This window comes from Ornithorhynchus anatinus, chromosome 4, assembly GCF_004115215.2.
Source record: "Ornithorhynchus anatinus isolate Pmale09 chromosome 4, mOrnAna1.pri.v4, whole genome shotgun sequence".
NCBI classification, from domain to species: domain Eukaryota; kingdom Metazoa; phylum Chordata; class Mammalia; order Monotremata; family Ornithorhynchidae; genus Ornithorhynchus; species Ornithorhynchus anatinus.
The window spans coordinates 920,121-946,583 of NC_041731.1; the positions used below are offsets into that span (position 1 = coordinate 920,121).

Below are 26,463 nucleotides of genomic sequence, written 5' to 3' on the forward strand. Positions count from 1 at the left end.
CGGTTTCCTGGTGCCACAAGGCTGCCCCGCACCAGGCTCAGGCTGCTCAGATTTCCCCCGGTACCTCCTGGTCCTCGGGAGGAGAGATGCCACCTTGCTCTCTCAGCAGGGGGAGGGGTCTTCGATAGGGAGCCGGAGAGCAGCCTGGTAGGTCAGACCACACTGGCCCTCAGAAGGAATCTGAGCATTTACTCCCACTCCTTCCAGGGACCCCCGGGGTCGGAGGGACCACCTGGACCTCGAGGGGAGCCCGGCATGCCTGGGGCAGTGGGACCCCCTGGAAAGGGTCAAGATGGAGAGCCGGTAAGTCCCCGGCTTTCAGTGGATTTTGTTTCTGGGCCAGGCTGCCCAGGATCCATGCTAGGTCCAGGGTTTTGGGGTGCCTTGGTGGTGTTTCATGTGTTAGGGGATGGCCAACAGTGATGGGGAAGGGGGAGGGAATCAGCCCTAGAGGGAAGCAGTGCGTCCTGTTTTGTCAAGAAAAAAACCCCACTTCCTCCAGGAAGCTTTCCCTGGTTAGTGGGCATAGGGCTGGACTCAACCCCAAACCCTGTCTGAGGAGGCGACCCAACCCCTGGGGCGACCCAACCCCTGGGGAATTTGGAAGCATTTTCTTAGGCCATAAGAGTCCAGATGACGGGTACTTGGTGGCCGGTGTGGGGAATGTGAATGTGAATGGAGCATGGGGAGGTCAGTTGGTACGGATATGTCAGTGAAAAGGCTTTGTTCAGGCTATAACCATAGTACTTCTCCCCCTGTTTACTGTCCAGGGCCACCGTGGAGCTCCCGGGGTGCCAGGACCCCCAGGACAGAAGGTGAATGTTGGCTGTAATCCTCTGTGTGTGGGGTTTGCATACGTATGTGTAAATTTGGGTATGCATGAATATGTGCACACGTGTGTGAGGAGGAATGTTGGTATCTTTTGAGCATCTATGGAGTGGGATGCACTGTGCTAAGCACTTGGGAGAAAGAGCAGAAGAAAAACACATGTTCCTGTCCATGTAGAACTTCCAATCTAATGGTTGGGGGGAGCAGGACTGCCATAGTGGGGAATCCACAGCTGGGTCCCCTTATTTCAGCATCAGTAATAGAAATAACAGTGATAATAATAATTGTAGTGTTCGTTAAGCAATTATGTGTCAAGGACTGTGCTAAGCACCAGAGCAGATACAATTCAATCAGATTAGACAAGGTCCAAGCCTTACCTTGGGCTCACAGTCTAAGAGGGAGGGAGAATAAATATTGAATCCCCAATGAACATATGAGGAAACTGAGGCATCCAGAGGGCTTAAGCAACTTCCCCAAGGTCACCCAGCAGGCCAGTGGCGAACCTGGGGTGGGAACTCGGTGCTTTTCCACTAGGCCACGCTGCTTCACAGTCAGTGAATTGATCAATCTGTCATATTTATTGAATGCTTACTGTGTGCAGTGCACTGTACTAAGCGCTCGGGAGAGTATACCGGAGTTGGTAGAGATGTTCCCTGCCGACGATGAGCTCACAGTGTAGAGGGAGTGAGTCCCAAATGTTCCTGGCAGTGCCCTGGTCCTAAGGCCGCAGATGAAGCTGGCATCAGTAACATCCCGGGCACATTTTAGGAGCAGGAAGGAAATGTGACGGAGAGAACCGCAAGGGGTAGATTCTGTGGGGCTCGGACCACGGTGAGGGTAGAATCTGCCGTTCGCTCCGCTCATCAGCAATGGCTCTACCAGTAGCCATGGAGCCGAGGGCAGACAGACAAAAATCGCCACTCTCTGCCCACACCATCTGTACCATTATGCATTCACACGAAGGCCACCCGCTATAAACGTGCAAGTTACACATAGGTGATTTGTAAAGTTATTAGCAGCCTCACGCTTTGTTGTGATATTGAATAGCACCAAGGGAAATTAAATAGGTGGCCGGGACCATGTTATTTCTTGTGAATACATCACAGGAGGCGGGGCTTCCAAGGAGCCCTGACAGTGGATTTCACACCTTGTGTACACAGACAAAAACGTCTGGGTATGGCCTCCCACCTCTTTTGGTTTGTTAGTTCAGTGCCCTCACTGCAGGGAATTCCCTGATTTTGTTCCTTGAAGGCAGGGATCGTGTCATTTAATTATAGTAATGTGCTCTCCCAAGCGCTTGGTACAGTGCTCCGTCCACGGTAGACTGTAAGCTCCTTGAGAGCAGCGATTGTATCTGCTATGTAGTGTTCTCTTCCAAGTACTCAGTGCAGGGCTCTGCGCACAGTAAGCACTCAGTCAATGCCATTGACCGACAGACTTTGATTACACGATGGTCTGGTCCCAACCACAAGGGATGTTTAAGCTCAACTATTCTCTCCCCTGCTCCATCCCCTGGAATCTGTGGTTCGTGATATTTGCTTCCACAATGCAACACCCCTTCCCTCCACTGGGTGACCCAGCCGACTTTCCCCCGTTTGAACAGATTCCCTTGATGCGGGCCTGTTTTCCCTGGCCCGTTGCCTGCAGACTCCTACCTCTCCGAGAGAGGAAAAGGGAGAGGGAGATGACCAGGCCGTCGGTGCTGACCAGGGAATCCTCTCCTTCCAGGGGGACCGAGGAGCTGCTGGGATCCCTGGCCGGGCTGGCGAGAGAGGAAACCCAGGACTCGGGGCAGCGGGTCCCCCCGTGAGTACCGACGCTGCCCCCATGCACTATCCGATTCCCGCCACGCCGGCGCACCTGGGTGCTGAGCTGGAGTGGAGTGGGGGGCTCCTGGAGCTAGGCTGTTGGGTGGCTGGGGGGGATCCCCCCCACCGCTGGCAACTACGGAGATAGGCATTGCCAGCCACTTGCCCGCCTGCCCAGTCTGGGTTCATGCAGAGCTACTCGTAGTGTTCGTGCAGGGTTGGTACAGGTTCCACACAGTATTCGTGCACCGTGCACACTGTGATGCGCACATATATCTGTGGGAATATGGGAATGGGGTCTAGCGGGGTCCTAACCTCCCTTCAGGGCCAGATAGCTGGTGGGCCCAAGGACAGGACCTTTCGGCTGACTCCAGGCTCTAGGCCTGGGTCCCCGGGGTTTGGGAGCAGCAGGACCATGGGGCAGAATCGGTGCTGTGAGCTCTGAGAGTGTGAGATCGGGTGGAATCATGTTAGGATAGTCCACTTCTGCTGGGAAAGGATTCTTGGGAGCCAGCAGTGGGGGCCAGTCTGGTGAGATTAGTTAAAAGTCCACCCTTGCTGGGCGACCAAGGTCAAGACTCTGGATCGGAACGGCTGGCTCTTTCCGTCCATGGCTATGGCTCAGTCTGGAAAAGGAGGGGGTGAGCGAGGCTGGGCAGATGGCACTGTTGACTCAGGATACTCATTTGCAGGGTCCTCCCGGGCTGCAAGGAGACGCAGGGCCACCGGTACGTACACGTCTCTTGGGTTGGGCACGGCGGCCATTTGAGCCGGGCGCTGAAGTACATCGGGACCTGGAGGGGCAGTGGGTGAAGCTGGTGCCCGGCCACCAGGGAGTCTCCTAGGGAGAGAGGAGGGACGAGGTGGTCTCTACCCAACGGTGCCCCCATGTTTGAGGCCTGGTGTGGGCAGAGGCAGGGCTAGCATGTCTTAACTTCTGCCTCTTCGCTGCTTTCCCCAGGGACCACGAGGCTTCCCTGGTTTCCCTGGTCCCCAGGGTCCAGCTGGTCAGGAGGTGAGTGGAGCTTGGGAGACTCAAGACTTCTCTTCCAGATGTCCCTTGTGGGGTCAACAGTGTCCACCTTCTGCTGGGGCCGGTGCCAGTGGCCTCCGACCGGTCGCTCAGGCAGGACTTTCATCAGGCTGACAACAGTAGGGGCTGAGTGACCAATGGGTGCAGGACCCCATACTAAGTGCTTGGGGTGGTCCCATAGGTGGGGGAAGCATGAACCCTGCACTCAAGGAACTTACCATCCACTGGGGGAGTCAGACAGAAAGTCATTTGTGAACAGGAGGCACAAGGGCTTCATTACAGAGATCTGTCAATCAAAATGTACAAACGTGGAATAGGAGGTTGTGAGGGCCAAAGTGCTGAGATGGTGGCTGGGAGCCTGAGGGACATGAGCAGGAGAAAGACAGATTTGGGAAAGGTTCCTGGAAAAGGGCAGCAGGGAAGAGGATGGGGGTTCTAGGAGGGTTTTCCTGAGCTGAAGAGTGAGGGTTGGATGCAGCCACCGGTGGGTTGATCCGTGTCAGCCTGGGCTGAGCGCTGTCCCCCTGGTTGGAATCCCTGGTCCCGGCTGGCTGTGGAGACAGTGGCCCCCGGCCCTCGAACACAGGTTCGTGTTGGAGAAATGACTCATCTCACCTTCCCTGCTGTGAGCTGATGTTCCCTATCTCTGTCTCTCTGCCTCCTCAGGGATCACCGGGAAACCCGGGGGAACGAGGGCCACCTGGAAAACCAGTAGGTCCTCCACCCTGTCCCTGTCCTAATCCCCATCCGAATCCCCGGCCCTGCCAGAACCCCCGCCCCAACTCCCGCTCTCAGACGGCTTTGGGGTGCTGCCTGGAGTAATGGACATTTCCTCTCTCAGGGCCCTGCACAGATCCTGACCCCTGGGGACATAAACCTCTTGGTGAAGGTGAGGACCTGAAGGAATGTTGATGATGGATTGGGGATGGGTGGGTGTAGGTGCACATACCAGTGTGTGCTCCATCTTCTGCTCACGACACCACGTGTGCAGTGGCGAAGAACAGCAGCTCCTCAGTAGACATTGGGCATGAAATCAAGTTTGATTTGAAGGCCACTGTGGGGCCGCTGGGAGGGTGGAGTAGGTCTGGCTGATAGCGAGGTGACCAGTCGGAATTGGAGGCTTCTTCCGGCCTCTGAGCTCAAACCTCTGGGCCCCTGAGCGAGGGGCTGGCAGGAAGGGAGGCAGAAATCATTTGCCCTGAGCCTTGTTTCTATTCTCTCTTCAGGACGTGTGTGGCGACTGCCCCCCGGGAGCCCCAGGACTCCCTGGCCTGCCAGGGTTCAAGGGGGACAAAGGGGTCCCGGGGTCACCTGGAAAAGAGGGTACTGAAGGCAAAAAGGTAAGACTCCTGGGAGGACTGTAGCGGGGGCTCCGGTGCTCTGAGAGGCCTAGTGGAAAGAGCACAGGGCTGGGTGGATCAGAGAACTTACCTTCTACTCCTGGCTCTGCAACTTACCTGATCTTTGCTCAGTTTCTGCAACTGTAGAATGGGGATGAGATTTCTGTTGTCTCTACTTTGCCACTGACTATAACGGAGAGAATAGAAAACACTTTGACAGCTGTTTGCTCTCTACCTTCCCATGAATGTGCTCTGCATGATTTCCCATGGGAGACTGGACTCAGTGTGCTGGTGCTCACTCTTGTGGGGTGGGAGGTCCACATGGCCTCCTGCCCTCTGACCTCCTCCCATTGGCCAAGGACACAAGGCTTGGGTCTAGGGGGTCCTGTGTGGGGAAGGGCCAGCTTGGGCACAGTTTGCTCAGCCACTGTTCCTGTTTGACTTCCCTTTGTCATAGGGGGACACTGGCCTCCGAGGACTTACTGGACCCCCGGGAGAGACTGGCCTGAAGGTGACTGGCTCATTGGACCCACACACTTTCCACTACCTCCTACCTCCCCCCCGGGCCCACCTCTTTCTTTCATTCTTTCCCCCCCCCCCATCTCATTTCTCTGTCCTCATTTTCTCTGGGTCATTTTGAATTGAGAGCAGTTCTCCAGGGTTTCTTGTCTCAGCACTGCAGTCAGAGCTGAGTGAAGTGGGAGAGCTTGCAGCCACTGGCTAGGTGACAGAAGCCATCAGAGTTCTGGGCTTGTTATGATCAGTGGGTTCTGCCTCCTTGTCAGTGGGCCCAGGTCCTGCCTCAGACCCTGGCTCATTGCTTTCTTTTTGTATCTATCAGGGCTCTAAAGGAGAGCAGGGAGCAGATGGTGAGGCTGGACTCAAAGGCGAACAGGTAAAAACCCATTTCCCTAGTAATATATGTGCTACTGTGTGGGTGCTCTGTCTCACTTTCTCACTCTCTTCTCACCCCATTTGCTTCTTATCACTTGGTTCCTAATTTTCCCTGGGGATTAATCATCTTCAATCAATGGTATTTGTTGAATGCTTTGTGTGTGCAGGACACTGTAGTGTCTGGGAGAGTATAATTTAACAGACACATTCCCTCCCCACAACACACTTACAGTCTAGAGAGAGTGACAGACATTAATATGAATAAATAAATTATGGATATGTACATAAGTGCTGTGAGGCTGGGGGTGGGTGATGAATAAAGGGAGTGAGGATGACGCAGAAGGGAGTAGAAGAAAGGGCTGCTGCTGGCCTGTCAGGAGCCTTGATGCAGCCAGAGCACCTCTGGGAGCATTTGAGATGGTTGTCAGATCTGCTGTCACCCGCTCCCTGCTGGACTCCAGTAGCATGGACCCTTAAAGGCCGGCCTAAGCTGGCTGAAATCAGCTCCAGGCTGGAAGAGAGCCCAGGCAAACGGTGGGATTACAGATCGGGTCACTCCTGGTCCATAAATCCAACTGAGAAATCCAGTGTGGCAGAACAGCGGCTTGGGGGAGGCCACTGACCCTTCCCAGGTGGTTCTGGGCTCTGTGCATCCAACGCAAAACAGGCCAAGTAAGATCAGGGTGACTGGTCCCTTCTGCTATAAATTGAGCTCACAGGGCTGTCCGGCTACCAGGGCTCCACCCAAGCCACTTGTCTGGATTGGATTTCCTTGAGTCTCCATCTGTGCAGATTGGAGGGCTTGGGGACCGGAGGATCCAGAAGAAAGCCCATTTGGGGAATCACTCAAAGCTGTTTTTTCTTTTCGTAGGGCCATCCCGGTGTGCCTGGAGTTGTGGGTTCCCCAGGGAGCCCGGGGCCCCCCGTAAGTGCAGGGGTTGCCTGGCCTCTCTGCCTGGTCCCCACTGGACTTGGAAGGGAAGGGCAGGGATGGACTGGGAGGGACGGCAGGAGCGGGGGGGCCAGGAGCCACAGGTCCAGGCCGCAGGACAGAAATGAAGTGTCCAGCTGTTGGCCAAAGGGAACGGAGCCATACCCAGAGAGAGGGGCAGCGAGTAGGAGCCTGTGGCAATGTTGGACCCTTTGTATGGAACAAAATTTCCATTTCCTGCACTGAGGAAGGGGAGACTCAACCCCTCCCCAGTGTGGAGCCATGGATAAAGGAAAGGAAATTGTCTCAGTGTGGGGAAGGGGAAGCTCTCATTTAGCCTGGGAGGAGGGTGGGGCAGAGGAGGAGTCTGTGTCGAAGGACCCTGGGCAGCTGAGTGGGGGTGCACCCTTTGGCTCGAGGAGCCTTAAGGACCCAGGATTGGGGGACAGTAGGACCAGAGAAATTTGGAATAAAACTTGTGTCCTGACAAGCATTATCTGGAATGAACAGCAGATAATCCCCTGCTACATCCTCTGCCTCCTGCCACCCCATGCCCCCTGCCCTCCCCAGGTCCCTCTGCCCATCCATCTCCATTTCTGGTCATTTCTGGAAGGAACAACCAGCAGTGTGGGGTGGGCCACTAGCCGGCATTGGGCTGACTGTTTAACTTCAGGGAGGAATTGCTGTGCCACAATTGAGGGGAATAAATTGGGAATGACAGAGTTCTGATCGGACCATGCTGATTCGTGTTTCTGTGAGATGCTGGATCAGCTGCTCACGTTCTCTTTGGTCTGTTTCCTTAGGGAGCAGATGGCGTGTCTGGACCGGCTGGCCCGCCAGGGATCCCAGGAGCCACAGTAAGCTGCCCTCCCTGAGCTTGGGGCAAGCCTGGGCCTCCCACTTTGTATGCCGGGTCCCAGTCTGGGTGGTGAGGCAGTCCGGCCCCTGGGGCTGTCTTCAGCTTCTCTGACTCTGTCTCCGGAGAGTGGGGATAGGTCTGAAGCCCAGAGAGGGGGTAGGAGGTCTGGAATTCCAGAGACTACAGTCAGCCAGACCCAGTCAGTACAGGGATAAAAGAGACAAGGAGCTCTCCATTCTCACCCGGGAGGGCAGGCCCAGGGCTAGGTGGAAGAGGGTGTGAAAAGCACTCTTCTGGGAGCCTACTCTGGGGAGAGCGAAGGACTGGGTGCCTATCCTGACTCTGCCCCCTGTCAGCTGTGTGACTGTGGGCAAGTCACTTCACTTCTCTTTGCCTCAGTTCCCTCATCTGTAAAATGGGGATGAAGACTGTGAGCCTCACATGGGACAACCTCATTCCCCTTTATCTACCCCAGCGCTTAGAACAGTGCTCTGCACGTAGTAAGCACTTAACAAATACCAACGTTATTATTATTACTATGTGCAGAGCCCTGGACTAAGTGCTTGGCAGAGTACATTTGAATAAGAGACAAAGTTCTTGCCCACAATGGACTTATAGTTTAACAGGGATGAGTGGAAACTCCCTCTTTCTGAGCGGGGCCAGTGGAAGCCCAGATGCTGAAGAAATACTGGTCCCAGAGAAAGGGGTAGCTTATCTGGCCCCAGTCCAAACAGTCAGTATGGTCGACATGAAACTAATATTGATTAATATTGACAATCAATGGTATGGCTTCTTGAGAAGGAGAAACTGAGGCTCCCTCCCAGGAGAAGCAGCGTGGCTAGGAGAAGCAGCGTGGCTCAGTGGAAAGAGCCCGGGCTTTGGAGTCAGGGCTCATGAGTTCGAATCCCAGCTCTGCCACTTGTCGGCTGTGTGACTGTGGGCAAGTCACTTCACTTCTCCGTGCCTCAGTTCCCTCATCTGTAAAATGGGGATGAAGACTGTGAGCCCCACGTGGGACAACCTGATTCCCCTATGTCTACCCCAGCGCTTAGAACAGTGCTCGGCACATAGTAAGCGCTTAACAAATACCGACATTAATCCAGCATAGAAACACAAGCGTATTTGGGTGGCCTGGGCGGCCAGAAAGCCAAAACTGAGGATCAGCCATCTCTGTCTCCTCCAGCTGGAGCAGCACACGTGCCTGGTTCTTGGGAGGAGGGGTACATTAACCTTCCTAGAATCCCTCCCTGGTCTGAGTGGTGAAGAGCTGAGGTTCCCCCTTATGGGTAGGAGTAGTCTTCAGAGGCATCTTTAGCCTGGTGGGTAGAGGATCTGGGCTGGGCAGAGAAAGACTCATTATTTCTGCTTCTCTTCTTGTTCTAGGGGAAGGATGGTGTGCCAGGCCCCCAGGGCCCCCCCGGATTGCCGGGACTACCCGTGGGTGATATCATTTTGGGACTCTGGATGGGTTAGGGATGCAAGGGCTGAATGGTTTTAGGACCAGATGTGTCTGGGGGACACAGGCCATCAGAGGCAGGACAAGGGTCCAGCTTTAACCAGTAAAGGAACTCCCTGGCGAGCCTGGAGCATTCCTGGTGTATCTCTTGTTGGAAAGGACAAAGGGGCCCGGGTGGCTGGGAACCTGGCACTGTGCGCTGTTGATCATCCTGTGAAGAGTTGGGCCGGACCAGTCATACAGACTGCACCCTCACAACAGAGCACAAGCAGCAGAAACAGAATTAGCACAGCACCGCTGCTGGGGGCTGACCCCGGAAGGTCCATCTGGGAGAGCTTCCTGGAGGAGGGGTTTTATGGGGGGAGATTGAGGAAGATGTGGATGGAGAAGAGAGGGCATCTGGTGGGGATTGGATAAGGTGGTTGGGGGTGGGTGGGGTGGGGTTGATTTGTGTTTTCCTTCTAGGGTGAAGGCGGAAAGGAGGGCGAAGATGGAAAACCAGGGCCCCAGGGGGATCCGGTGAGAACAAGTCCAGTGCTATCCCACCCCCTGCTCCACTTCTGCCTGGGTCCAGCTTTGTCCGGGGATTATGAGTGGCCACTGTCCTCAAGGCCTGAGGTCCTGGTTTCAGGGTCTGGGGGACCCTGCAGAGTCGGCACACGCTTGGATCTGGGGACCCAGATCGCCCACCCACCCTGGCTCTTGGTTGTCCTGCTGCATCGATTGATGGAATCCCGGGACAGTCCCCCTCTGTCCTTGGGCCTGGGCTGAAGCCAGATAACGGGCAGGAATGCATTTCTGGAAGAAGGGAGCTGGGAGGATCAACCTGTAGGCCCTGCCCCAGCCAGACCCTGGACTGACTGACCATTTGACTGTCAAAATGCGTGGCATCTCCCACCCCTCACCCCCTGCAGCATCACAGTCCTGGCGACTCTGAGGCACAAAGGGCTAATGTCGGGAATTCCCCTTTCTCCCATCCCTTCCAGGGCCCGGCAGGAGAACCAGGAGGCCCAGGGCCAGATGGGGCCAGAGGACTACCAGTAAGTGCTGCTGGTTTGTGTGCACCAGGGGCAGGGTGGGCATGTGGAGCCTGGACATGCGATACCCTCAAGGACATGTGTGTTTTCCTTATGAGCTTTGGACTCAGCATGTTTGGGGTCAGGGAATGTCCTTCTGCCTTGGAAGGCACAGGATAGCTGATGCAGCTGGGGGAGATCCACTAGGGAGACTGAGGCAGACAGCCATGACAGGCAACCATGATCCCATGCAGATGGAGGCAGGGGGATGTCCAGGGTACAGGGCTCCTTTGGGGACACCCTGCTGAGCCTCTCACACATAACAAACCACATTAGCCTCATCCTCGCTGACTGTGCCTCTCCCCGCTGAACTGTCGGGTTTGTTCCAGACTGATGCTGGACTGAGCTGGCCCTGGGCTGAGCTCTCTGTTGGGCAGGGGGAGCCTGTGCAAGCAATGAGGCTGAATCCTGCAACTCCCCTCAACTCGGACCCAGGGAGTCCAGCCAGCTCGCCGGTGCTCTGATGGCCGGAGATGTGAGGGCCACATGATTGATGGCATACATCAGAAACACCCTATCTGATGCAAACACGTACCCCGGTGCGGGAGGGATGTGTGTCGGGAGTTTGTGTGTCAGGTTGTGCAGGGAGAAAGGACTCGATCTGGGGGCCAAGACATGCTTCCCAATTGGCCGCGGCCCTAGCCCAGGCCCGTGGTCAGCTGTGGGCATTACCTGGGGTGTGGACACCTGCTCCCTTTCTGCTTGTCCGATTCTATCCCTGCCTCTCCAGGGGAAACCTGCCGTAAATCAGAGGGATCATAATTAGTTGAAATAATAACCCGTGGCATGATGGGGAGGGGTGGCGTGGGGTTTGTTCCCGTTAATCCCTTGTCCATGTACAGTGCTTTTATTTTCTTCTTCTAGACTGTAAACCTGGTGTGAGCAGGGATTGTCTCTCTTTATTGCTGAATTGTACTTTCCAAGCACTTAGTATAGTGCTCTTGCACATAGTAAATGCTCCATAAATACGATTGAATGAATTCTCCCAAAGTCTTCACACTAGCTACGTTATTTTAATTTTATTTCTCCACGGTCAGTGGTGTCTTCTCTAGATACAGGACCGCTACGTATACTGTATTTTATAGCCTCACAACATCTCTGTGAAGTAGGTCGGGATAGGTATTATCTTCCCGATTTTACAGATGAGGACATCGAAGCCTAGAGAGATGAAGTGACTTCCCCATGTCACCAGCAGGCCAGTGGCAGAGCTGGGATTTAGAACTCCATTCTCTTGACTCTCAGCTGTATGCGCTCTCTGCCAGGCGGGGCTGAAGGCAGTTGGAGTTCTGTCCATGCCCATGGTCTCTCGCCCTCTCTCATGGTTGTGTTGGAGCCCCAGGCTGGGGGACAGCAATCAGTCAATTAGTGGTATTTATAGAGGGATAAATAACTGCAGAGCACTGTTGTGAGAGCTTTGGAAAGCACAGTAGGGTATAGCAGGAGCCCAGATCGTTGTCCTCAAGGAGCTTCCAGTCTAACGGACATCCAAGGCACCTTTTTGAGGGAGGAAGTGCATCAGAGTTGGTCACTTCCAGTCAGAATGGGGGGAACACTCCAGCCTTCCAGCAGGTCCTGAAGGGCCTGTTCTGACCCCATCTTTTAGCGGGAGAGTGGCAGCTGGTGGGGACAGGCTGGGCTGCACCCACCTCTGTTCAGTAGTGGTCCTGGTCCAGCAGAGGTCTTGGTGGGCCCAGCTCCTCTAATCATGCTCCTACGAGGGATTCTCCCCGACTCCCAGAGGGAGGAGGCTGGTGCATCCAATTCTGCTACAGCCCATTTTCCCATTACATTGTTCAGATAGAATGCTGTAAGGGAATTAGAGAACGCCCTTCCCACGAGTCTGTTGTGGTGCAACATGGTCACACATTCGTGCAGGAAGAAATGGTCATGCCCACGCATGAGCTGTCAATCAAGATGTGATGCTGCTATGCTCTTAGCCTTACTGCACCATGCCAAATGGGACTGGGTGTAGATTTTTTATATTTTAGCCACTTGTCTAAATGTGATTAATACAAGGAAATAGCAGTGAGTGGCCAGGGGATAAAGTGTCCTGCAAAAGATTGAAGTGACAATGATGTAGCGATCTGTGGCAAATAATGTCAGTCACGGCCGGATATCCTCCATACACCTCTCCCATGCCCATCTGTTCCTATTGAATCGGTGGTTGCCACACTGGGATTTCCCGTAGCCCATGGGTGGGGTTTGAGAACTCGGCCCCCGTGGGCCAAAACTCGGTATGGCCATCTGGGCTAGAGGAGGGAGGGAGAGGGGTTCCAGAGTGGGTTGGAGTGTGGGCAAGTGAGAGTGGGTGATGGAATGGGTGGAAGTGTTGGGGGGATGAGGCCAATGAAGGAGAGGGGTGAGCAAATTTCTCCCCCTCCCCCGACAGTGGGTCCCCATGAGCTGACACTTGGGAAATTGGGTGGAGAATGGGAGTGTCTGATTGTTATTCTCCCCAACAGGGTTTCAAGGGCCACACAGGCGATCCAGGCCTACCTGGCTCTAGGGTAAGTGTGTTCCTTGATCCTGACTCATTGGGTCAGAAAAGGGTGTTTTGGAGACCATTTCAGTCATCCCTCCACCTCTAGCCTGGACTGTACTCTCTGACCCACTTGACAATATTACCAATCAGTGGTATTTATTGAGCACTGACTGTGCAAAGCTCTGTACTAAATGCTAGTGTCCCAAATGTCAACCAAGTGGACAACAGAGGAAGTTGTTTGAGACCTGCCACCAAGGGTGGGTAGGCCTCAGCCTTGGTCCATCCCTTGATCCCACTGAGGTCACTGTCCCCCAGTGGTCAGTCCCACTCTCCACCAGCGTGTGGACCAGTTTAGGGGTTGAGAACATCAGGCTGCCCTTTGCTCCTTCTGCTCCGGGCGCTGCATGGTAGCCAGCCTAGTGCCAGACCCTTGCTCGGTGCCTATATCGAATGTGGTTATCTCTTCCTCCCCAGGGTGAACCAGGCATGGTGGGTGCCCCAGGCCGGGAAGGTTCGCCGGGGAAAGATGTGAGTGAACTGCCTGCTTGTGGCTGCAGCGGGCTTCATGCTTCTCTGAGGGTGTCTGGGAGCCGTATTAGTTGGGGGGAGCCGGGGGGCGGTCGTGGGAGCTGTGAGGGAGGGGACATAGGGAGTTCTTGTCCCATCCTATAATGAAGGACAGTTGTCCTGGTGGTGCCCCTTGCTGGTGCCACTGCAGCTGTGACAACTGAGATTCCTAACGGCAACCGAGATCTGACTCAAAGAGAAGGGGCCGCTGGAGTGCTTACCGCATCTCCCATCAGATTGACGGTTGAATTCCCCTCAGGCCAACCCTTTAATTCTCTTGGGCCAACCATGTTTGTTTAAAGGGCGTGCGGGCCAGTGCTTATTTTCATGGTACCTCTAAACCCCGCTGCTGTTGCTGCTGCCCTCCCAGTTAACCAAGCTTCCCTTTATGGCCTTGGGAACCGTACTCCTGAGAGGGTTTTGTCTTTGTTCCAGGGTGACACCGGACCCGTCGGCCCTCAGGGCCCCCGGGGACAGAGGGGGCCAGCAGTGAGTGCTTTCGGCTTCTCTGGGTGGGGAGGCCACATCCTAGACTCAAGGGGGTGGTGGGTGCCATGCTTCGTGGTGGATCCCGGGCCCAATTTGGGGCAGAGGAGGTGATCAGTACATCAACAGACATTGGAATGATTCTGTCTGGAGGGTCCGTCCGGGCTGGTGGTCAGGGAAAGGAACAGAGGCTCCCCTGAGGCAAAGCATCTACCTGGGCTCCCCAGGGCAACTGAATGCTTCAGGCTTTGGGAGGTGAAAGAAACCACTTGTGTGGGGCATGTGGGTTGGGAGTGGAGTGCTCAGAATTCTCAGGCTTGGGCAAGTCCTGGGCTGCAGCCAGAGTGGTCAAGCTGGAATGGACACCCTGCCCTCCCTTCAGACCATCTCTTGTCAAGACTTTGCCTGTGGTATGACCTGTTGGGAGGCTGTCAGTGTCCTGGATGGCCATCGGGGGAACAAGAATGCTGGGCAGCATGGCATGAGGGTTGCACCTGGCTCTGGGAGCTTTTGAGAAGTCTGGGTGCTAAATGGGAAGGGGGCAGGGGTCGGTGGCAACTGGAGTTGACATTAGACCTCAGGCTTTGGGGTTCCCAGGCCACCCTAAGCAACCTGGTAGCCTCATTCCTTAGACAGGGTATTGGTATCCCAGTCAGCACCACTTGGGGTCAACCATCTTCCCTTCCCATCCCCTTCTCATCCTCCTCCTTCTTCTTTCCTCCCTCCCTTCCCTCACAGAACAGGTGTACCATGGGCTAGTAGACACTGCTAATTAATGGCTGTTTTGTCTCCCCAACCCCTCAGGGTAAGAGTGGCTCACCCGGCCCCCCAGGAGAACCTGGCCCAGCAGGACCCCCGGTGAGTTTGTCCACCCACCCAGTACCAAGCTGCCAGGGCCATTTGGGCCACCAGTGGAAATCGGGGGAAACCCAATCAATGACTTTCACAGGAGTGGGGGCGCCCCCGAGAGGTGGTGGCATGGGAGGGAACAGGCAGCCTGGTCTGTGCTGCTTGGGGTGAGGCCATCAGTCTGTGGTCACTGCATTTCCTGAGCACCTACTGAGGCTAAGCAATGTGGTCTGAGCTCTTGCAGGGGGCAGTGAGGTGGGAAGGCCTTAGATCTGCCTGTGAAGGGTTTGCAGTCTGAGACTGGACAGCCAAAGGAAGGGCAAGAGAAACCGTGATTCCTCTGGTCCCCCTGGTCCCCTTTGGGGTCTTTCTAGAGAGACGCTCAGCCCAGGTTTCATGGAGACTAGGGAGAGGGTCAGTCAGCCATGGTCAAGGGTCCCTCTTGGATTGTGGTTTGTCCAAACATCACGGTTGGCAACAAATGACTTCAGAGTCCCTGTCTGTGCAGTCGGGGATCCGGTGCCAGATCCACTTATTGGGAGCTGGCTTAGAGGTTGCCAAATGTCAAGAGCCTTGACAAAATGTGAGGTCAGCTGTTGCCTAGCAACTTCCTTGCCGCACCTCTCTTGGGCTTAGGTAACTCTGGCAGGTTCACAAACCCAGGCTGGGGAGATAATGGTAACAGAAACAGTATTTTTTTTAGGGCTAACTATGTGCAAAGCATTATGGTAGGCAGGAACTTTGATTCAAGATAACTGTATCAGACCCAGTCTATCTCCCATATGGGGGACAGGAGGGGAGGGCTTGCAGTCTAATGGGAAGGGATTGCAGGCATCTTATCCCCATTTTACAGATGAGGAAACAGAGGCACAGAGAAGTTAGGTGACTTGCCCAAAGGCGAGTGGTAGAGCTGGGACTAAAATCCAGGTCTCCTTGACTCCCAGGCTCTTGCTCTTGTCGTCTTGGCAACTCTCTGTTGCTGGTGACTCCAGCAGACTCCTCTCCGACAGCAGAGACCCTGGGCTGCTCTAGGGGTCCCAGGGATTGGATGTGGGGGCTCTTGGGCTGCAGGGGCTGTAAAGCCTGGCTCAGGGGTTGTGTGGCTTGCAGGGGGGCATGGAGGGAGAGGCAAGTTCATGGCCAGAGTTCCTGTACTAATACTCCATTTGGTCTCTGAAGGGTCTGAAAGGGACCAGAGGAGAGAATGGCAGCCCGGGTCTCCCTGGATTCCTGGGCCCCCGAGGCCCTCAGGTAAGCAGATCCCTCAGATGGGGGATCGGCCAGTGTCCAAAGGTGTGAACTATGAATGGGGCTTGTAGAGAGCCCCTGCACTTGTAGTGCATCTAGCCAGGTTCCACCAACCCAGAGTGGAAATAAAGCTTGGAGTGTGGCACCTGGGAAGAGCAGGCCAGCTGGTAAGTTTGCCCATTGTGGCTCATTCGGCTAGCCTTTTTGTGTTTTATAGGGTGAAGTTGGAGAGAAGGGGATGCCCGGCAAAGAGGTACGCTTCCGGGTGCTATTTTTATCCCACAATTTGCTGAATCCCCCAATTCCCAGGAAAATGATGGTCAGCACAACACGGATTTGTGACTGCAGGGGTTGTGCAGGGGTTGTGCACGAGTGCTGCCGCTGCCGCCGATGGTGTTGAGAAGCTGGGGGCAGGGGGATGTCCAGGGAGCCCGACCGGATCCGGGGATGGTGCCCCCTTGCCTCCACCGGGCCCCTTCCTCACTCGCCAGTCTTTTCATTGCAGGGTGCCCCTGGGATACCAGGTGGGCAAGGAGCCAAAGGAGAAAGGGTAGGTGGGGCCCCCAACCACCGCATTGACCAGGGAGCTATTGCTCCCTCAGATTGGAGCTGGGGGAGGAGGCCTGGCCTGGAATCGGACAATGGGCCCCTTGGGCTCCCGCCTACTATGGTGCAGGGGTGGGGTGGGGTGGGATTCCCAATCTGCCGTCTCACCCTGCCAGGACTCTGATTACCGCTTCTAGGGAGACCCACCGATCCAGCTGCAGCACGCTTCCAGCCTCCTGGATGGAGCTCCCTGTCGGGGGGTGGGAAGCAGAAGGGACACTGAGGCTTCTGGGAAATGCAGAAATGATTTTGAGAAAGAGACTCTGCCCTGGTTCCAATCATGCTGTGGCACCACTGGGATGAGGACATTTTCCATTGTCTCATTTCCTTGAGAGGGAAAAAGGAGTCATTTTCATGGGGAAACAAGTATGTTTTACACCCAGGAAAGTGGCTTTCATCTTTGAAGTGTATGTTTATGTGTATTTTATACTCTATACATATAAATATGTATATATAGAGATATATATGTGTACACACACAGAGGCACACATGTATGTCCCGTCTGGCAATCTGCTGCCACATTCTCTGGCATTTTGCTCCATCCGAAGACAGTGAAGCTGGTGTGTTTCCACGTGTTGGTGACCCCAAATGAATTTCTGCTCTGTTTTTTTTTGGCCTCAGCCCTCCGACTTGCTATCACAGACTTTCTTTTGGCAGGGTGATCCAGGAGTTCAAGGTAGCAAGGGAACCCGGGGTGAGAAGGGCCAGTCCGGAGAGCCTGGACTTCCAGGCCATAAAGGCCACACTGGTTCCCCGGGCCCTCACGGACCTCCAGGAGAGAATGGCCCAGCCGGACCCCCGGGACCCCCCGGACAGCCAGGCTTCCCTGGACCGCGGGTAAGGACGCTAGTTCTGGCCTCCAGGGATGGCCTCATGCCTGTCCGGGTCTGACGCGGCTGGGAGCTCTCTGGGATCAGGGTCAGCTCACACCAACCCTCTTAACTGAGCTCTGTCCAGGCCGCTTGAGAGGAGGTGAGGGCTGTAGCCATCCAGGGATCTGGAACCTGTCGTCTTGTGTCCTGGAGGGGGCTGACCCTAAATTGGGGGGTAGGCCAGTGCAGCCATCAGCCCCTTGGAAAACCTTGCCCCCAGAGGATGCTACCTGAAAATCAAACACAGAGAAGCCTATAGTAATGCCCTTCCCACCAGCCCACTGCCCAAATTCCATTTCAACCCTAAGATGCCTACTTGCCTTAGAATTATTTTTCCAACTAGCCAACTCCCATAGCCACTCTCTTCCTGGGTGGTGGGAGGAACATGGGAAAGGAGATGGGTCTCCCTCACCACGTGGGGAGGAGGCTCCGGAGTGTCCAGGCCTCGGGAGCAGGGGCCATCTTGGCCGTGCAGTCCTGCAGGGCACGGTCCCACTTCCTCTCCCCTGGCCCCAGGGAGAGTCCCCGTCGTCAGACATGCTGCGACGCCTGATCCAGGAGGAGTTGGGGAAACAGCTGGAGGGTAAGTGCCCATGCCTGATGTGATCTCCTGGAGCACCAGGCTGTGCTGAGCCGGCCGGAGATGGAGCCAGAATGCGAGCTGGCTCTTCTGCCTCCCAGCCGCAGGCTCCTTCCTCTGGGTCACACTACCTCCCACTTTGTCCCTCTCTTGTTGTCCTGGTGAGAGCCCGATACATATGTCCTCCTCCTGATGTGACTTTTGTCTTCTGGTCCACAGCCAAAGTAGCCTACATCCTGGCTCAGATGCCCCCCTCCCATATCAAAGCCTCCCAGGGGCGGCCTGGGCCTCCGGGACCTCCCGGAAAGGACGGGCTTCCGGGCAGGGCGGGACCTCCGGGAGAGCCAGGCCAGCCAGGCCAGGTGGGTCAGGAAGGGCCAGCAGGGCCGACGGGCCCCAAAGGTGAGTGACCGGTGCCTTCCACCTCCTGCTGAGGGAGGGCTGGGAGTGAGGGTGCCCTCCTGCCCTCCACAGATCCTGGGCTCTTTCCTGGAGGTGGTTTGATAGAGAGGTGGTGGATAATGAAGCTGAGAGCTCTCTAGCCTCTGCTTATGTAAGCACCGCAGCCTTCCCAGGCTTAGGCCCTCATCTCTCCAGCCTCTGCTGTCTGAGCAGCAAAGCCTACCCAGGCTTGGCCCCCCGGCCCCACCAGCCTCCGTTGTCTGAACAGCATAACCTTCCTAGTTTCTACCTTTTGCTCTCTGAGTAGCACAGCATCCCCAAGTCGCGTGCTCTCTAAGTGTTCTGTCTCGAGCATACCCCTGAATCCGGACTAGTGGCGAAGCTGGGATTTGAACCTAGGCCTCCTGACTCCCAGTCCTGAACACACTCCTTTGGACCACACTGCCTTCCTAGGCAGGAAGCACTGTCTGGGGGCTAATACGTCTCACTGTAACTTGTTTCTTTTTAGGGGATCGCGGGGCCTCGGGGGAAAGAGGGGAGCCTGGCGTCGGCCAACGAGGAGAAGTTGGGTCCCCGGGCCTCCCTGGTAAGTGTCCGATTGTGATCGATCCCCATGTACAGAGACGAGAGAGTCGGGAGAGAGACAGAGAAAGACACATCAAGTGAGCTTTTGTGTGGGCCTGAAGTTGGCATGACTGATGATGTGGAGACTTGGCAGGAAAGTCCCCAGGTGCTGGACAGAACGACCACCCTCAGTGCCCGCATTCTACCTATTCATTCATTCAATTGTATTTATTGAACACATACGGTGTGCAGAGCACTGTACTAAGCGCTTGGAAAGTTCAATTCAGCAACAGATAGAGACAATCCCTACCCAACAACGGGCTCATAGTCCAGAAGGAAGCTACTGCTCACCTCCTGGCTCAGAGGAAAATGGTCTTCCCAAAGGCTGAGAGCAGCATGGAAAGCAATTCCTTTCTGGTAGTTGGAAGACTAGATCTGGTGAATCAGAACTGATGGCCAGAGGCCAAGTGTGAATGCAACCTGTTCAGAGCACTCCCAGGTCATTTGTGCTGGGTGGAGCATTCAGGGCTGTGAGGCCCGGGGAGTGTCTCTGGGTCTTGTGTGCCTGGGTTGTGTTTGTTCGGTACACCTGTTAGTGTTGTGTATGCTTTGGCTGTGTGTGCCCAGGTCACGGGTTAACGGCTTAAGTAAGCTAGGTTCAAATACTGGGTGAGTTTTGCATTGTTCCTCTTCCCTTCCCAGGCCAACCAGGGGAGCCCGGTTACGGCAAGGATGGACTCCCGGGGACCCCCGGCCCTCGGGGAGAAGCCGGACTCGCTGGTCTTCCAGGTCCACAGGGCCCCCCCGGGCCTCGCGGGCAATGTGACCTCTCTCAATGTGCTTACATGGCCAGCCTCGCAGGGCAGCCCAGCAATATCAAAGGGCGATAGGAGCTGAGGTTGCCTGTCTGGACTGACTCCTGGATGCTGAACATGGAGCGGGCCTGAAGAGGGCTAGCCCCTGGGCCGCTGGATCACCTACCTGGCTTTTCTGCTTGGTTTGTTCTCCAGGGGAGGCCGAGGGGGGTCCTGTGTAATGATGCAAATGTCGGCCAGGTGATCATTCATACTATCATTATTATTATTATTATTATCATTGTTGTTATTTTGAGTCGTTTCACAGGCCCCTGAGGTCTGACCCATGACCCCTCTCCTCCCTGTGGGCTGTCATCTTGTTTCATCTGTTGTGCTGCCTGAATGCGGCGTAGGCTCTGTTTCTGGGAAGATTTTCCCACTATTTCAGGGGAGACTCAGATTGATTTAGGCTCGCTGCTGCGCAGCCTCCAGGCTGACAGGGACCTGGGGACCAGATAAATCAGGGGGCCCAAAACTGCCCAGGGAAAGAGAAGGGTGCCAGAAATTGGAGCGCAGGCAGCACCTGTTCTGCTTGGATAGACCTACGGCACGGGACGTGATTAGGGTCTCCCCCTCGTTTGTCGACTCCCTGGCCTGATGTGTGCAGTGGCACCTAGACCTCAGGGAAGTCTGGGGAGGTTGGATGTGGGCCCAGACAGACTGGCACTGGTGGTGGGCAGGATGACAGTACCTGTTCTCCTGGAAGCCAGTCACGATGACTGAGGGCCCTCCCCTACTCCAGCCCAGGGTTGGTCCCGTCCAACAGGATCCATACCATCCAAGAACCTCCCCACCTGACTCAAATTCTGTACCCTGGCTACCTGGGTGGTCATCTTCCTTCCCTTGTGACAGGAGGAGAGGTCAGCAAAGAGTCTGGGCTGTTGGCTCGCTGTCAGTCCGGCCCCCAGGGGTCTCCAGATGAACCCTGGCCTCACCAGTGAAGGGGAGGGAATGGGGGTGGTTGCCACCAGGTGCTCCTGAGCCAATGGAGCTTTGCTGGGCCCATCCAGCTTTCATTCCACTTCCTCCGGGCTCTGAGATGGAACTGAGAACTGGGCCACTTGCAGAGGTGAAGAGGTTGCGTTCTGAAAATCTTTTTAGTACAGTGCCTCACAGTCTCTTGACTTCTGACCTCCAGAGGTGGGGGGAAGTTTTCCGTGGAGATTTCACTGGTCATCTGGCTGGAGTTGGAGAAGCCACATGGAGCCCTTGTTCACATTGGACATGCCGGCTGGATTTTTCCCTCTGTGGCTGGGCACTGCCAATAGAGGACTGACTTCCTCCTTTGACCCTGGCTTCAAGCTCTCGGGGTTATGCCACAGCCGAGCGAGAGCTCTGAAAAGCCATGTTCATCCTGGCCAGGGTCCGAAACAAAGCTGGACATGCAGAGAAATCATCTCATCAGCCATTGGGGACTGGAACCAGAGACACTGGGACTGAATAACTTTGCTTCTTCTGGGAGTTTGCCTCTGCTCAACCTGTCCCTCCCCATCCTGCCCCGAAGAATGGTTCCCAGGCATCTCTCCACCCACTGCCCTCCACCCCGGGTCTGACTGGCCAGCCCAGCTCTCTGTGTAATGGACAGAAGCCACCTGCAGCCAAAGTGGGGCTGGTTGTGGATCAGTCCACGGGCAACAGTGGCCACTGCCCTGGATGGAGGCTGGACTGGGAGGTGGACTGTCCTGTGTTTGCTGGGATGGGGTTGCTGCTGTCTGATGGGCTGGTTTCCAACCTTGCCAGCACTCTGGGGGACCTCTGTCCCCAGCCCAGTCCTCCAAGGGAGGAGACTGGCCCCTAGGAACCCCAAAGACCCTCCTCCAGTCCTACCAGCTCTCCTCTTACTACTCAGGGAGCAGGGTAGACATCAAAGGGCATGGCCAGTGTGAGGTTTCATTTTACCTTCCACCCCTGTGAAGAGATCACCTGAAGGAAGCTTTGTCCAGCCTCCAGATGCTGTTGTTTATTGTTGTTGTGAATCTGATTCAGTAAACTCATTACAACTGGACAATGGGGTGGACCGTTGGGTTTTCTTTCCTTCCCTGACCTAATGATGCAATCAACAGTTCTGTGAAACTATCCCTGAGTAATGACAATAGTAATTGTAATGATAACAATCAGAGTTTTGATTAAGTGATTAACTCGTGCCAAGTGCTGTGCTGAGCTTGGGATGGCAAGCTGGGGTGGTTGGTGGGGCACATCTCCATGCCTTTGGGGACCCAATCAATCAATAAATCCATCTATTGTGTTTACTGAGCACTCACCGGTGACCTCTCCTCAATCAATTAATCACATTTAATGAGTGTTTACTGTGTGCAGAGCACTTTACTAAGTGCTTGGGAGAGTACAATATAACAATTTAACCAAGTTTATATGTACACAGCAAGCTTTCTCCTTGCCCCTTTCGGTTGCCTTTGGCATTGTGGGCTAAGGAAGCCCAAGAAGCTGGCATTGTCCAGATAACAGCTCCTCAGCTTCTGGGTGAGTCCTGGCCGGCCAGGATAGGGAGGAAGCTCGGGTTCTCACTGGGCACTTCTGACCCTGAGGACAGCCAGAGGATTAAATAGGTCAGATACCTCTCTGACTGTGGCACTTGATGACTTACCCAGTAGGTGAGGGCATAGTGGTGGCTGCTGCTGTTGAGGGCTCAGAGAGATTCTGTTCTGTGGCACGGGCTCCACCCACTTTCCCTTCTGGCCATTTTGTAGTGTGATCCTCTGGACAGGGTGGGGACTGGGCCAGAGATTTGGATTGGTTTAGGGTGGACCAATGGTCCAAGCAGGACCAGCTGGTGGTGTGATGCACCTTTCCTGGCTTCACCATAGGTGTCTGAACGCCACTCGCTGGATGGCAGGGGCCAAAGGAGGGGCCCAACTGGACACTGGATGCTTAGTACAGTGCTCTGTACCCAGTAGGCACTCAATAAATATGATACAGTGAATGAATGAATGAATGAATGAACACCAGGTAAGGGATTCTCTCTCTCTGTGACACTCAAGTCCTCTTAGGGGCTGCTTTCCTCCTAAGCTGTGTATGAAAGATCATGAGTTTTGAATTTCATGAATTGTTTAAACGGTCAGATTAAATCTTCAGCAGTATAGGGTCTAGGGTCACTGGGGGCAGCCTGCTCTTCCTGGCCCGGCTGCCCAGACCCGCTCACCATCCCTCCCTGCCCTCCTCCAAACCCACTGTCTTCTGCCCAGCCTCCAGCTCATCACAGGTTAACCAGTGCCAGAGTGCCGGTCACCAGGTGGGCCGTTCCCTCCTCACAGCGATGGAGCCAAAAATAAAGCCTTTGGATGGGGAGCTCTCAGGAAACAGCCTTTTTGGAAAGGAATAGATCCAGAATAGTTTGACACCCTCTGCCCCCTCACTCTGATTTTAACTTTTCTCGCTTTCTTTAGAAGAAAATGGATTTTTTTTTTAAAAAACCTACACACCAACTTGTGTCTAAGCAGCTTGGGGTGGGAGGAAACGGCTGTTTCCCCAGAGGCTTAGTGGAGTAACCCTCCAGGGTAGAAGGAACCCTTCAATGTAGAAAAAGGGCTGGGGGAAGGGCTTTTGAGGGGAGAGCCATATCTGATAGGTGGCCTAAACCCTATCTACTGAACCCAACCTCAGGTGTCAGATGTCCAGAACTGGGAGGCAGGAGATCTGAGTACTAGTTCCAGTTCCGCCACTGATTCTTCTGTGAAACAGTGAGTCACTTTACCTCTCAGGATTTCAGTGTCCTAATCAATGATGTTTATTGAGCAGTTACTGTGCATAGAACACTTTATTAAGTGCTTAGGAGAGTATAGTACAGCAGAATGGGTAAACATGCTCCCTGCCCACCAGGAGTTCACAGTCTAGAAGGAGAAATAAGAGCCCTGCTCTGACCCCATTGTACCCTGGGAGCTCTGTGGGGTTTAGGGATAATGTCTGAACTGATTCTCTTTTGGCTACCCCAGAGAAAGTGCTTAATACATATTTTATTCTTATTCTGAGAAAAGGTGAGGAGTATTAGGGTGCGAGCCCTTTTCCCTTTCTGGGGAGAGCCCCTCGGAGGAGGGGCGTGTGTGTGTGTGTTTATGGGTGGGTGGGTGTGTATCTTCACACATGCATGGATGTCCCTTCATTAACCCTCATTCTGGCACAGTCTCTGCTGCTGGACTCAGCACAGATGGGTAGAACATATTTTTGCAACTCAAATTCCCAAAAGTCCCAAAAGGCCATGCCCCGGGCCATGCCTGGCCTGCTGCCAGCCATCGCTGCCCAGCCTTGCCCAGCCCAGTCATCCCTGACAGGAGGGGCTCCTGGTCTAATCCATCACTGGGGCAGCACCGGTCTCGCTCACTCCTCTGGGATGACGCAGGGGGCCGGAGGCGGCACTTTGTGAAAAGCAAGTGGTGCCGCTTTGGCCGGGGTGAACCCGCGGCTCTGCTGCCTTTGCTTGGACCCAGCGGCAGGCCTGAGGACACAGCCTGTCTCTCTTCCCTCTCCGCCACCCGTCAGCCTCACTAAATCCAATCCCGATGGGTTTGTCCGCGACTCATGAGCAACGGGAGAAGAGGACTGAGGGGAGATGCAACGTCCTTCCAATGTGCTGGCTGCTGCGGTCGAGCTGGAGCTGATCTAAATTTCTCGGGCCACTGAAGATGCTGTAAAGCAATGTCGCCACTGAATTATTTAGCAGGAGCTGTGAAGCCTTGGGGACTGAGAAAAGAGTGTTGGAAAGGGAAGAGAGTGACCCCTCAGAAAATTCAGGGCAGGCTGAGGGCAGAGGTGCGATGCTTACACTTTTCTTTCAGGAATTTCGTTTGTGAGCAGTGAGCAGGACTGTCATCCATTGCAAGCCACCTTAAGGAAATCAGAGAAGTCGGGTTGGTTTGTGCCTAGCATTTGTTTGCGTTATAAGTCCCATGCATCAAGGGTGAATGTTGCATTTTGTATTCATAGCTGAGCCGCGGGAACACAAGCTCTCAGCAGCATGGCCTGATGGAAAGAACACAGGCCTGGGAGTCAGAAGGGCCTAGGTCCTATTCCTGGTTCCGCCACTTGTCTGATGGGTGACCTTGGGCAAGTCACTTCTCTGTGCCTCAGTTCCCTCCTCAATCAATCAATCATATTTCCTGAGCACTTACTGTGTGCGGAGCGCTGTATTAAGCACTTGGGAGAGCAATAATAATAGTAATAATAATGACGATATTTGTTAAGTGCTTACTACGTGCCGAGCACAGTTTTAAGTGCTGGGGTAGATACAAGGTGATCAGGTTGTCCCATGTGGGGCTCGTAGTCTTAATACCCATTTTACAGATGAGGTAACTGAGGCACAGAGAGGTTAAGTGACTTGCTCAAGGTCACACAGCAGACAAGTGATGGAGCCAGGATTAGAACCCATGACCTCTAACTCCCAGACCTGGGCTCTGCAAAATAAGAGCTGGTAGAGACGCATTCCCTGCCCACAGTGAGTTTACAGTCTACAGGAAAATGTAAAATGGGGATTAAGATTGTGAGCTCCATGTGGGACATGCACTGTATCCAACTTGATTAACTTGTATCTACCCCAGCACTTAGTACAATGCTTGGCACATAGTAAGTGCTCAACAAAAACCATAAAAAATGGGGGTCTATTTCCGGCTTATGCTTGGTTACTCAACCTGAACTGGTTGATAAAACCTCCTGGGGTCCCCCATGTATGAGGGTGGGGATTCCCAGCTGATTTCAAGTGATATTGATGAGTATTGTGAGGAAGGAGGCTGGGGGAAACAAAGTGACCCTTGGTTTGGGAGTAGGCTGCGGGGCTGTTCCCTGCACCCCCAGGCCCTGGGCAACCTCGGCTGATCTTGTCAGCTGGACCGGATTGTTTGGTTTTCAGGAGCGGGAACACACACGGGCCGGGAAGGACGAGAATCTATAAAGCACGATGTCAAACCAATTCAAGTTCCCAGTTCCCTGCGCACTTTGTGACGTTAATAGCCACCTGCAGCTGTTTGGTAACCTGGAGGGCTTGAAGGCTAAATACGGAGCCGTTGCCGGGTCCCTGAGGACTGCGGTGATGAAGCTGTGATTAGGAAGGCTTCCCCAGCATCTCATCCCTTCCCACACTTTGGAAGCCTCCATCTCTGCTCAGTCACAGCATTTGTTTAATGTTTACTTTGGGCTGAGGGCTGTGCTAAGGGCTGGAGCAGATACAGAAATAACAGATCGAACCCAGTCCCTATCCCCTATGGGGCTCATGGTCTAAAAGGCTGGGAGGGGAAGATATCACTGCCCCATTGAGTGGAGGAGGAAACCAAGGCCCAGAGAGGCGAAGTGACTTACACAAAGTCACTCAGTAGGACATTGATGAAACTGGGACTGTAACCCAGGTTTCTGGCCTCCCAGTGCTGTGCTGTGCCCACCAGGCCATGCTGCCTCTCCCCCATCCCACCCCCAGCTCAAAATAGCAAGTCTATGCTGAGCCAGTGCTTGGGGCCAGGACGAAAGGGTAGAGGTCTTGTCTGATCCCTTGGGCCTTTGCCTGGATCTCTGGGGCTGAAGCCAGGCAACCACTCAGGATATTGCCTTCTGCCTCCTACCTCCTGAAGAGATTGTTCCAGGATGCCGCCCCTGGTTGGTCTGGGCTCTGGATCTTGGGCAAGTCTGCTTGGGATGTGCCCATGGCTCGGCCAGGGGCCAGTTCGTTCTGGGCCAGTGGGCGAAGTGTGCCAGAGGCTTAACCTGCTGCAGTGATGATCCATGCTCGAGGT

General features: G+C 54.6%; 1 protein-coding gene across 1 annotated transcript in view; it reads left to right on the forward strand.

The window, feature by feature from the left end:
- COL22A1 (collagen type XXII alpha 1 chain) overlaps window positions 1-21,740 on the forward strand; it is an 81,918-nt gene extending 60,178 nt beyond the window's left edge. The window contains exons 34-60 of the mRNA XM_029062621.2: window positions 208-303; window positions 771-815; window positions 2,557-2,634; window positions 3,329-3,364; window positions 3,598-3,651; window positions 4,336-4,380; window positions 4,511-4,558; window positions 4,896-5,009; window positions 5,467-5,520; window positions 5,851-5,904; window positions 6,775-6,828; window positions 7,638-7,691; window positions 9,077-9,130; window positions 9,615-9,668; window positions 10,136-10,189; window positions 12,688-12,732; window positions 13,182-13,235; window positions 13,710-13,763; window positions 14,565-14,618; window positions 15,789-15,860; window positions 16,075-16,110; window positions 16,363-16,407; window positions 17,121-17,300; window positions 17,852-17,918; window positions 18,135-18,317; window positions 18,826-18,903; window positions 19,584-21,740. Coding sequence (XP_028918454.1) covers window positions 208-303; window positions 771-815; window positions 2,557-2,634; window positions 3,329-3,364; window positions 3,598-3,651; window positions 4,336-4,380; window positions 4,511-4,558; window positions 4,896-5,009; window positions 5,467-5,520; window positions 5,851-5,904; window positions 6,775-6,828; window positions 7,638-7,691; window positions 9,077-9,130; window positions 9,615-9,668; window positions 10,136-10,189; window positions 12,688-12,732; window positions 13,182-13,235; window positions 13,710-13,763; window positions 14,565-14,618; window positions 15,789-15,860; window positions 16,075-16,110; window positions 16,363-16,407; window positions 17,121-17,300; window positions 17,852-17,918; window positions 18,135-18,317; window positions 18,826-18,903; window positions 19,584-19,771 — 1,950 coding nt within the window. The 3' untranslated portion in view covers window positions 19,772-21,740. The remainder of the gene's footprint in view (window positions 1-207; window positions 304-770; window positions 816-2,556; window positions 2,635-3,328; window positions 3,365-3,597; window positions 3,652-4,335; window positions 4,381-4,510; window positions 4,559-4,895; window positions 5,010-5,466; window positions 5,521-5,850; window positions 5,905-6,774; window positions 6,829-7,637; window positions 7,692-9,076; window positions 9,131-9,614; window positions 9,669-10,135; window positions 10,190-12,687; window positions 12,733-13,181; window positions 13,236-13,709; window positions 13,764-14,564; window positions 14,619-15,788; window positions 15,861-16,074; window positions 16,111-16,362; window positions 16,408-17,120; window positions 17,301-17,851; window positions 17,919-18,134; window positions 18,318-18,825; window positions 18,904-19,583) is intronic.
- Window positions 21,741-26,463: the final 4,723 nt, after the last annotated feature.